Source organism: Symphalangus syndactylus, chromosome 20 (genome assembly GCF_028878055.3).
Source record: "Symphalangus syndactylus isolate Jambi chromosome 20, NHGRI_mSymSyn1-v2.1_pri, whole genome shotgun sequence".
Lineage (NCBI taxonomy): Eukaryota > Metazoa > Chordata > Mammalia > Primates > Hylobatidae > Symphalangus > Symphalangus syndactylus.
The window spans coordinates 28,888,247-28,898,633 of NC_072442.2; the positions used below are offsets into that span (position 1 = coordinate 28,888,247).

The following is a 10,387-nucleotide window of genomic DNA, read 5'->3' on the forward strand; positions in this document are numbered from 1 at the left end:
CCTCCCGAGTAGCTGGGACCACAGGCGCCCGCCAACACGCCCGGCTAATTTTTTGTATTTTTTAGTAGAGACGGAGTTTCACTGTGTTAGCCAGGATGGTCTCGATCTCCTGACCTCGTGATCCACCCGCCTCGGCCTCCCAAAGTGCTGGGATTACAGGCTTGAGCCACCGCGCCCGGCCCTATAATCTATCTATTATCTATCTATCATCTATCTATCTATCTATCATCTATCTATCTATCTATCTATCTATCTATCATCATCTATCTATCTATATCATCTATCTATACACATATAGGTTCCACAAGATGTGGGATTCAGGGAGGGTAGAATCAGACCCTTGGTGGCAACAGTCCGCAGGTAGCTTCCTAAATGCTGACGGAGCTAAAGCACCCAGACTTCTTGAGCACACCTTTTTCTGTAGGGTGCTTTTGGTTTTTTATTTTTTTTGAGACAGAGTCTCACTCTGTCGCCCAGGCTGGAGTGCAGTATTGCAATCTAGGCTCACTGCAGGCTCCGCCTCCTGGGTTCATGCCATTCTCCTGCCTCAGCCTCCCGAGTAGCTGGGACTACAGGTGCCCGCCACCATGCCTGGCTAATTTTTGTATTTTTAGTAGAGAAGGGGTTTCACCATGTTAGCCAGGATGGGGGTTCTTTGTTTTTTTCTTGAGATAGTCTCTTGCTCTTTCATTCAGGCAGGCAGTGGCATGATCTCAGCTCACTGCAACCTCCACCTCCTGGGTTCAAGTGATTCTCCTGCCTCAGCCCCATGAGAAGCTGGGACTATAGGTGTGCGCCACCACGCCCAGGTAATTTTTGTATTTTTAGTAAAGACGGGGTTTCGCCATGTTGGTCAGGCTGGTCTTGAACTCCTGATCTTGTGATCTGCTTGCCTCAGCCTCCCAAAGTGCTGGGAATACAGGCGTGACTGAGGGTGTTCTTTTGTGAAAGTGTTTTGACTCCTTTATGCCTCATGCCACCCGTGAAAGAAAGCTGTCTTCTGCCCGTGTCAGATAAGATCTGCAGTCGGCCTAAAAGCATAGAGCTAGACAGTAGTATAGTACAGTGCTCCCTCCAGAGTGAATGATTCCCGGTCTGAGGCAGATCCTTGGGGAGTGCAGCTTACACTTTTATTGCAGAACATGGCCTGAATTCTGCAAGTTATGACTAGCACTGAATGAGGTCCAGGTGTGCGAGGCTTGCAGAGTATGGGGTTAACAGCCCCATTGTTTGCACACAACTCTAGGAGGCACCATCTAGACTATGTGAATGTGACCCCCGGAATCATGCAGCGACAGTGTATTTATTTATTTATTTACTTTGAGACAGAGTCTCACTATGTTTCCCAGGCTGGAGTTCAGTGGCGCAATCTCAGCTCACTGCAACCTCCACCTCCCAGGTTCAAGTGATTCTTCTGCCTGGGCCTCCCAAGTAGCTGGGACCACAGGTGTGCACCATCATGCCCAACTAATTTTTTTTTTTTGAGATGGAGTTTTGCTCATTGTTGCCCAGGCTGGAGTGCGGTGGTGCAATCTCAGCTCACTGCAAACTCTGCCTCCTGGGTTCAAGCGATACTTGTCTCAGCCTTCAAAGTAGGTGTGATTATAGGTGCCCGCCACCACGCCCAGCTAATTTTTGTATTTTTGGTAGAGACTGTTTCACCATGTTGGCCAGGCTGGTGTTGAACTCCTGACCTCAGGTGATCCACCCGCCTTGGCCTCCCAAAGTGTTGGGATTACATGTGTGAGCCACGGCGCCCGGCTCCTTATATTTTTTTGTAGATACAGGGTGTCTCCCTTTGTTGCCCAGGGTGATCTCCAACTCAGGCTCCCAAAGTGCTGGGATTATAGGCGTCAGCCACTGTGCCCGGTCAGGTGTGTAGTTGGGATTCTGGAAGGGTGTTTCAGCCTGTTGCCTGAAAGCATGTATGCTGCTGGAGCCCATGGTTGCCTCTACCAGTCTCCAGGCATCACCGTACCAAGATGGCTTATCTGGTGAAGAGGCCCAGCTCTAGTTTCTCACCTAGGCAGCAGGGCCCCATTTCTCCCTAGTTAAGTCAATTTGACCTTTTTGAAAAGATTGGGCTGATGATGGCCTCCCCAGCCTGGCTCACTGAGGCTTAGTCCTGTCCTGTCACCCGTAGAGGGTTTTTTTTTTTTTTGAATCTCCCTCTGTTGCCAAGCCAGAGTGCAATGGCGCCATCTTGGCTCACTGCAACCTCCGCCTCCCGGGTTCAAGTGATTCTCCTGCCTCAGCCTCCCGAGTAGTTGGGACTACAGGTGCGTGTCACTACACCCGGCTAATTTTTTTTTGTATTTTTCGTAGAGATGGGGTTTCACCATGTTAGCCAGGATGGTCTCGATCTCCTGACCTTGTGATCCGCCCACCTTGACCTATCAAAATGCTAGGATTACAGGCGTGAGTAAGCCACTTCGCCCAGCCCAAGGCCTTTTTTTTTGAGTCAGGGTCTGGCTCTGCCACACAGGCTGGAGTGCAGTAGTGCAATCTCGGCTCACTTTAACCTCTGCCTCCTGGGCTCAAGCCATCCTCCCACCTCAGCCTCCTGAGTAGCTAGTCGTGTGCAGCAGAGGCTGAGTTTTTTTTTTAAACCCTCAGCCTCTGCATGGGAAGAGAAAGAACTAGTCCTTGAACCTTCCCTTACTAATGATTCTCGTACATACAGCCTCTTCTCAGGGCTAGGCAAGACAGTAAGGCACTGTGTGCTGACCAATTCATTTAATCTTTACAACAAATCTGGGAGGTGAGCCGGTTTCACCAATGACGGTAATGGAGGCCCTATGTAGCTCAGAAACTTGCCAAAAGCAAGCACAAGGACCCACACCTATTGCCAGAACTAGAGGGAGCTACAATTTCTAGGGACTACTGGAGTTTAAAACAGAATCGAGGCCCTGTCCGAACCTGCGGAAGAATCACTGATAAGTCAGTCACTCCTCTGTTCGTGTTTCATCGGTGAAACGTGGATAATCACACGCACCCAGAGGCCCGTAAGAAAAGCCGATGAGAGGCCGGGCGCGGTGGCTCACGCTTGTAATCCCAGCACTTTGGGAGGCCGAGGCGGGCGGATCACGAGGTCAGGAGATCGAGACCACGGTGAAACCCCGTCTCTACTAAAAATACAAAAAATTAGCCGGGCGCGGTGGCGGGCGCCTGTAGTCCCAGCTACTCGGAGAGGCTGAGGCAGGAGAATGGCGTGAACCCGGGAGGCGGAGCTTGCAGTGAGCCGAGATCGCGCCACTGCACTCTAGCCTGGGCGACAGAGCGAGACTCCGTCTCAAAAAAAAAAAAAAAAAAAAAAAAAAAGCCGATGAGAGACAGGAGAAAATCCAAGTGCCTTGAACATCTTGAAGGCCCCTTTTGCTCAACATCCAGTCCCTGGATGTGGCTGGGGTTCGGAGTTAGAAAGCATTCACTAAGCACTTACTCTGGGCCAAGAACATGCATTGCCTCATTAACTCCTCTAGAGCCCACAAAGCCAGTTACTGTGATAAAAAGCATTTCACTTGACAGTTCTTTTCAATTAAATAATAATGCACGTAAAGTGCTTAGCAGTGTCAGTACCTACTACCATTAGACCAGGAAAGACCTGCCTAGGGTAGAAGTACTAGTCTGGTGGGGCTGACCAGGGACTCCAGCCTTATGAAACATCCAGGCCGTACACTTCCCGCATTTCATCGGCAGAGGGCAGTGGCAGGGACCGTCTTCCACACAAAGCCCGATGCAGTTTTCTTGGCGTCCATCAGAGGGCGAGCCAGCAGGGCAGCTGGATCCTGGGGCCAGACCCAGGCAGCGGCCCTTCTCTGACTGGTCCTTTCTTTGCCTTCAGTTTGGTTGAGCCTCCCAGGGACCTAACCAACCCAGGTAAGTCAGGCTGGAAGCAAATTAATAAATACAATTCCGGATTTATTAAAAACCAGGGCTCCCCGCTGTGCCCTCCTGGCACTAAGGAAATAAATAACCAGAGGGGGCACAGCTAGGGAAAGGGGGAAAAATCAGATCTCAAGACAGACTCTTTGAACTACCCTTTCTCCCTCCCCAACTCCCACCCCCCTATGGCTCTTGGGACATAGCACCTGAGCAGGCACCTCAAGTCCGGGTAGAGTGTGACTGGCACCAAGGCATGTCTGCCCTACCCAAGAAGGGAGACAGGCCCTGGGGTCACTTGTTTCCAGCCCTTGATGACCCCAAGACCTGTTCCCACAGGGGCCAGGGCTGAAGCACCAATTGGAGGCACCTGAGGGTGGTGGTTGGGGGAAGGAGAATGGGGTAACAGAACCTAGGCAGCAGAAGCAGCTGACGGGGGTCCGGCCCCCTCTCCAAGTTCAGCCAGTGCCTGACTGAGGTCATGCCCCATCGTCCTTTCCCCTCGAACCCCGCCTGCACTCAGCTGAGGATCTTCCGGGGCAGTTCAACAGCAGCACGGATGAACACTGCATCGTCCCGCACATAGTTTCGCTTTCGAATGTCCTGGTGGGAGATGAACTTGGGATAACCAAAGCCCAGAGAACTCTCATCCAGGGAGCCCCGCCACGTGCCCGGCTTTTGGAAATTCTTCCAGTTTGGGTCGGGGTGGAAGGTCTCAGTGACATGCTGTGGTTTAGCCAGCCCAGGGTCGCTCTGATCCAGCAGGGAGAAGGTGACACGGCGGGCAAAGGGCCACTCAAGGAGATTGTCAAAGGCACCAGGCAACACACGAATGTACAGTGAGAGGTGTGTGCCCTCGCCACTGCCATTGCCATTGAGGAATGCAGACACCTGCAGCTTGTAACCATACTTATGTGTGTAGAAGGCTGGGCTGAAGCACTCAAGGTTGGGCTTGGCCTTGGCCTCCTGTAGCCGCCGTCCATAGCTGCCAATCTTCCAGATGAGCACGCCATCACTGCCCACTGATAGCTCCTCCAGCTCTCGCCGAAGCTCCTGCAGCTCCTGCCGTTGCCGGCTCACCAGGGCACACATCATGGCCAGATGTGGCTTCACACTCTCCTCCACATGCCGTGCCATTGCCAGCTTAGGGCACTGTTGGCAAAGCCCCAGGCCATGGGGGAAGGGAGGAGAGTTATCAGTAGGGGAAGGTCCAGGGAGAGGAGAGGAGTGGGTACAGGGTAGCAGGCACCCAGCTCTACGTGAGGAAGACAGAGGGTGTTAGGAAGAGGCTGGAGCTGGCAGCAGAGGGAAGGACTGAGGGTTTCAGAGCAGCACAGCAGGGACTACCAAGGCCTAAGTGGCATCAGGAAGCTGAGCCTCTGTCTAGGGCTTCAAGGGCAAAAGGGGGCTGACAGGAAAAGGGGCATCTCACCCTGTGCTTGCAGCCGGAGTCTTTGAATGGGCAGAGCACCAGGGCGGTGTTACAGCTGTCCTTCAGATGGCCTGGCAGGTCCTCCCGAGCCACAGTGCCCACACCACACTGGTTGGGGCAGGAAACAGGCAGCCTTGGGCACTGGTACTGGTGGCTCTGGGGCCACAGAGGCAGAGAGGCAGGAGTCAATATCCTGACTCCCTGTCACCTACCCTGCAACCCACAGTTCAGGAAGGGCCTCACCTGGATGGTGTCAAAGACGAACTCCTTAGTGCAGTAGGTGCAGGGCTGAGTGCGCTTGGGGCACTCAGAGGTGGCATGCTGGGCCAGCAGCCGCCGCATCATGCGGGCACCACACTTATTCTCACAGTAGACACTCTCCTGGGGGCACATACCCTCATGGCTCTGTGGAAATGTCAGAGGTGCTGAGTTAAGGGATGCCTAGACCATCAGGTACCCCTCCTCCACATTCAGCCAGACCCCACCCACCTCATAGGCCTCCCCACTGAAGTCACAGCCACAAAACTCGCACTTGAGGCGCCGCTTGGGGCAGTCGTGCTGCAAGTGCGCAGGTAGATCACGGCGGCTCAGCTTCATGGGGCAGCGATTAGGGCAGGGAATGACGTTGAAGCTGCAGGTATTCAGGTGGCCCTGGTGGGAAGGCTGCAATTAGTGTCTGCCAAGGGAGAGGTGGTGCCAACCCTCACATCAGAGCCTCACCTGTAGATGACGTAGTGGCCCACTCCAGCGGCAGCCCTCCTCACTGTGGATGCAGCGGATAGGCAGGCCCAATACTTGTACTTCCAGCTCCGGGTCTGGGTAGATCTGGGGGTGGGGATGGGGGAGCTGGCCAGGGTCAGAGCTGACTGCAGTGCTCAGTTCCCACCCCCAGACCCAACTGGGCTGGCTCTACCTTGGAGCCTGTAATAGCCTCTCTTGGGCTCTTTGCCCCTCTGAGTCCAGGGATGAAGGGCATAGCAGGCAGCGTCTGCTCTGATGCTGGGTCCTAACATGCCTGCAGAGGACGCTTCCTTCGAAGAGGCAGCCAATCAGCCTGCTCAATCCCAGGCTGTCCCCGGGGCTCCGCTTCCTTCCCCCTGGTGGAGGGATACTGGCCCTCAGCCACAGGTCTGGCTTGCCATTGGAAGGGGAGGGAACACTTCTTGCGGGCACAGAGCAGCTCTGTGCACCCCTACAGGCTGGGCATTGTGCCTGCCCTCCAGTGCAAACAGGGGCCTCGTTTGCAAACTGGCCTGGTGGGAGGGAACAGGCTACCTTTGTGGAGGCACACCATCCCAAGGCTTTTGGTTGACACTGGCCCTGAGCCCACTGCTGCCAGCAGTTCCGGCCTCCAAGGGCAACAGACTGTGCTTGGGCTTCTTCCTGGCAGTGTGGACTCACCTTGGCATAGTCCAGAGGAAGCTGGTCCTCAGGGCACTTGAAGACTCCTTCACTGAAATGGGGGAGGGGCAGGGTCAAGGCTTCTCATTAGGGGAAAGGGAGGCCTGGCCCCACCCCCTCTACCGAGGCAGCCTCCCTTCCTCACCAGACCGGTTCCCAACCAGCCCAAGTGAGACAAAAGGGCAAGCAGAGGCCTGAGGGGCTCTACTTCCCCAGGATCGCAGAAGACCCCAGCCCCTGTCCTGGGAAGGGGGGTCTGGGCCTAGAGGAGGCACAGACAGCTGCCTCAGTCAGGACTTGGCCAACAGGTGGCAGCTGGCACCCCCTCCCCCAGGATGGCAGCTGGACTGGGAAAGGAACAGGCTGCACAGTCACCCCCTCCCCCTAGGTTAGTTTTCATTGGCTGGGCTGAAAGCTGACTGGGAGGGGCAACAGGGATGGGCTGAGATTAAGTGGCAGGGCTGCTCAGTCCCCAGGAAGGTCCTCCGCCAAGAACCAGGGCAAAGGTCAGCTTGCGGCCACCTTACCCTGCTCTGCTCCTTTGAGGGTGTGTCTCCCACAGAAAAGGGGAGGAAAGGCATGCTCCTTGGCACTTGTTTACACTCCCACCCGGCTCTTGCCACCTGCCTCTGAGAAGGGGTAGAATGCCCCCATTTTACAGATGAAACAAAAAGGCTTACAGGTGAAGCAGCACCTGGCTATGTCTGTCTGACTCCACAGCTCAGACAGGCTCTGCTACACCACACACCCAAGGAAGAGAAGCTGGGGCAAGGAAAAATGTCCAGCAAGCACAGCTAAGACTCTGGGCACTGCTCAGTGGGCTTCTGAAGCCTGGTGACCGTCCCCTCCTGCTAGCTGCCCGCCTTCTCCTGCACCAAACCCTACCTGGCTGTCAGCACCCAAGGAGCCTGTTGGCATGCTTCTTTCTGTCAACATGCCCTTGCTGACCCCAGCCAGGGCCAGTCGCACATGCCTGGCATGGCTCAGGCAGAGCAAGGGCTCACCCAGCAGGACTCAGGACCCTGGGGCAGGGCATTCCTGGCAGGTCTGAGTCAGGTAGGTGGAAGGCAGGCAGGGAGCGAGGCGGACCCAGAGCTAGCATGGGAACCCAGTTCTAGAGGCACTCTCCAGGACCCAGGCAGTCCATGCCCCAACTGCCCCAAGGATTTCTAGCACCCACCTCCTCCCCTTGATCCCACTACCACTGGCCATGCTTCAATGCCAAGGACAATACAAGTGCAGGCACTGAAGGGGTGTGTCTGCCCACAGGGCAACCAGCCTTCCTGGGCCAACCTAACAGCTCAGGCAAGAGTGGGGAAAGAGGGGTGGGCCCAGGGGGAGGGGGTCCACTTTGCTGCTTCAGGAATGTGCTGACTTAGTGGTTTTGGAGAAAGGGAGGGGATGGAGGCAAGTCCCTAGGCTTCAGGCAGAAGCTTAGCCTGCAGCTTGGGGCCCAGCCAGGGCTGTGGACACCCTCACTTGTGCTTGTACTGTGGCGGGTGAGGAGCAGGGCCCACCCAACCACCTCTCTCCCCTGTTCAGAAGCCTCAGTAACACAGCTCAGGCACTGGGGGATGAGGGACAGGCAGGGCAGAGGCTGCTCCAGGCTGTGCAGTGGAGGACAAGGCCCAGGGAAGAAGACAGGATGGGGGGGGAGGGGGTGTGGGAGTGGGAGAGGAAGAGGGGATTTCCGGGAGGGGGAGGGGCAGAGAGGGGGCCAAGAAGGTGGTGGAAAGAATCAGGCCAGTCGGCCCCCTCCCCCGCTCCTTCCCCGAGGCAGTCAGGGTGGGTCAGCTGTGGGGGTTCGGGGGGCTCAGCTGGCCTCATCTGGAACCCAGAGGGCCGGGGAAGAGCAGTGGCGGAGACAATGGGGCTGTGTCTGTAGGAGAGTAAATGTGTACACTGCCGAGGGGGAGGGGGCAGTCCCGCAGCTTGTGCCGGAGCATATGTGAGGGCAGGAGCCGGCCCAGGCTGTGGGGAACAGAAAACAAAGGGCCTGCTGAGATTTCCGCCAGTAGGAGCTACGGAGGACCGAGCGAGGGAGGGAGGCACGGAGGGAGGGAGCACTGGAGGCAGGCGTCCTAGAGGTACTATCCCTGCCGGGCCCTCGATCCCCTCGTCCCAGCAAACAGCCAGGCAGTGGCCGACTCGGCCTTCCCCTGCGCCATGGGGGCATGACCTCCGAAGAGTCGGGGCTCCTTCACCCTGCTTCCCACACCCGGGCCTGAGGGGTTCCCTGCGTGAGCAGGAGATTCAAGACACCACAGGGCGCCCCGAAACTTGATGGATGCCCCAGCCAAGGGCTGACCTGCGTCCTGAGAGGGCAGCGGGAGTTCAGTAACACGAGTGCGACCCCCTTCTTCATGACTTATGGACCACCCGCCTTACTCCAGCCCCCGGGAGAGAGGGAAGCCGCCTAGAGGGGTCCTTCCTCCATTGTGTGATCATAAGCAGTCCGAGTTTAAATCCTAGTTAAGCCTTTAAGTAACTATGTGACCCTGGGCAAGTCGCAGCCTTTCTTTGAATCTCGTTTCATGATCTGTGAAATGGGAGAACAATAGCTACCGTTCTCTGAACGTTCGAAGAATCGGAAGAGGTTAGATGGGGGAAAGCTCCGGAGGCTCAAACTGCCACGCGGGAGCGGGTTTTGTCCTCTTCCCCCAGGATTCAAAGTTCAAGGCTGAGGCCGCGCCGGGTCTCAGGTGATGGGGAAGGGCCTCTTCCCCTCCCGACCCCGAGAGAAGGCACCGAGGTCTTCCGCCCTGGGCCGGACAGTTGGGACCCGCCCAGACCCCTCGGATTCCTGCGGGGGGCCTCCCTCTGGGCTTGACGTCATCCCTCCCCGTGACGTCACGGGGCGCCCCTGAGGTCACAGGGTCGCAGCGGAGACAAAGGCCCGGCTTGCCCCGGGCCCGAGCCCCTCCCCAGGCGGCGCCCCCCGCCCCGCCCCCGCTGCCCCCTGCTCCCTGGCCCGCACCTGAGGAACTCCTGCAGGCAGGTGTCGCAGAAACGGTGGCCGCAGGTGGAAACCTGCACAGGCTCGCGCATGGGCTTCCCGCACAGTGGGCACAGCAGCCGTCGCTTGGGCTTCTCCAGGAACTTGTAGTCGAAGCCAGGCATGGCGGGCGAGCGGCCGGCACGGGCGAGCGGGGCCAGGCACGCGGCGGCCCCACAGCCCGCGCCTCGCTGGAGCGGTGCTCCCGGCTCCGGGCGGCGCCGACTGGCGGTCGCTGCCAGGGCTTGGCTGTGAAGCCCGCCCGCCGGAAGAGGGGGCGGGGCCGCGGCCGCGCGGTCCTAATGCGCGCCCTCGCGGCCCCGCCCACCCCCGAGTGCATGGTTTTTGGGTCTGGTGACTGCCAGTCTCGCCCACCCACTGGATCATGGGCTTTTCTTTCCCCTGGGGGAGAGAGATCGTGGCTCCGCTTCTCCCCAGAGCCCGCGGGCCCCGGGGGACTGCGGGTCGGAAAAGGGGGCGGGCCGCGCCACAGTTTTCTTCTCCAGAGGCAACAGCTCTGCCTCCGGGGCCGTGAGCAGCCCAGGAACAGCGGCCCCAGCTTCCAGGTGCTAGGCAGCCGAAGCCTGGCAACCAGCTCCGGGGAGCCCAGCTGGGGCGGGGAGGCTGGACTGGGCGCTGGGCCAGAGGAACCTCGGCCCCAGCCTCCGGCTGCGCCT

General features: G+C 57.6%; 1 protein-coding gene across 2 annotated transcripts; it reads right to left on the bottom strand.

The window, feature by feature from the left end:
* Positions 1-3,900: 3,900 nt before the first annotated feature.
* Positions 3,901-10,027, bottom strand: TRAF4 (TNF receptor associated factor 4). 2 transcript variants are annotated; one of them, XM_055256791.2, is made up of 7 exons: positions 9,693-10,027; positions 6,716-6,767; positions 6,035-6,139; positions 5,804-5,965; positions 5,558-5,719; positions 5,315-5,470; positions 3,901-5,034 (listed from the first exon to the last, which is right to left on the bottom strand). In XM_055256791.2, exons 1-7 carry the CDS (start codon positions 9,833-9,835, stop codon positions 4,402-4,404), a joined length of 1,413 nt encoding a protein of 470 aa, XP_055112766.1. In that variant the 5' UTR covers positions 9,836-10,027; the 3' UTR covers positions 3,901-4,401. The 2 variants fall into 2 exon arrangements, with proteins under 2 accessions (XP_055112766.1, XP_063484795.1); XM_063628725.1 differs by lacking the exon at positions 9,693-10,027 and adding an exon at positions 6,228-6,411 and having other exon boundaries at positions 6,716-6,737.
* Positions 10,028-10,387: the final 360 nt, after the last annotated feature.

Excerpts from the sequence above, each read along its gene's own strand:
- TRAF4 (XM_055256791.2), bottom strand. The coding sequence starts at position 9,835 with ATGCCTGGCTTCGACTACAAGTTCCTGGAGAAGCCCAAGCGACGGCTG. Across the intron at positions 5,966-6,034 it reads GGCCACTACGTCATCTACAG|GGCCACCTGAATACCTGCAG; the intron begins GTGAGGCTCTGA and ends CCTTCCCACCAG. Across the intron at positions 5,035-5,314 it reads ACTCCGGCTGCAAGCACAGG|TGCCCTAAGCTGGCAATGGC; the intron begins GTGAGATGCCCC and ends CTTTGCCAACAG.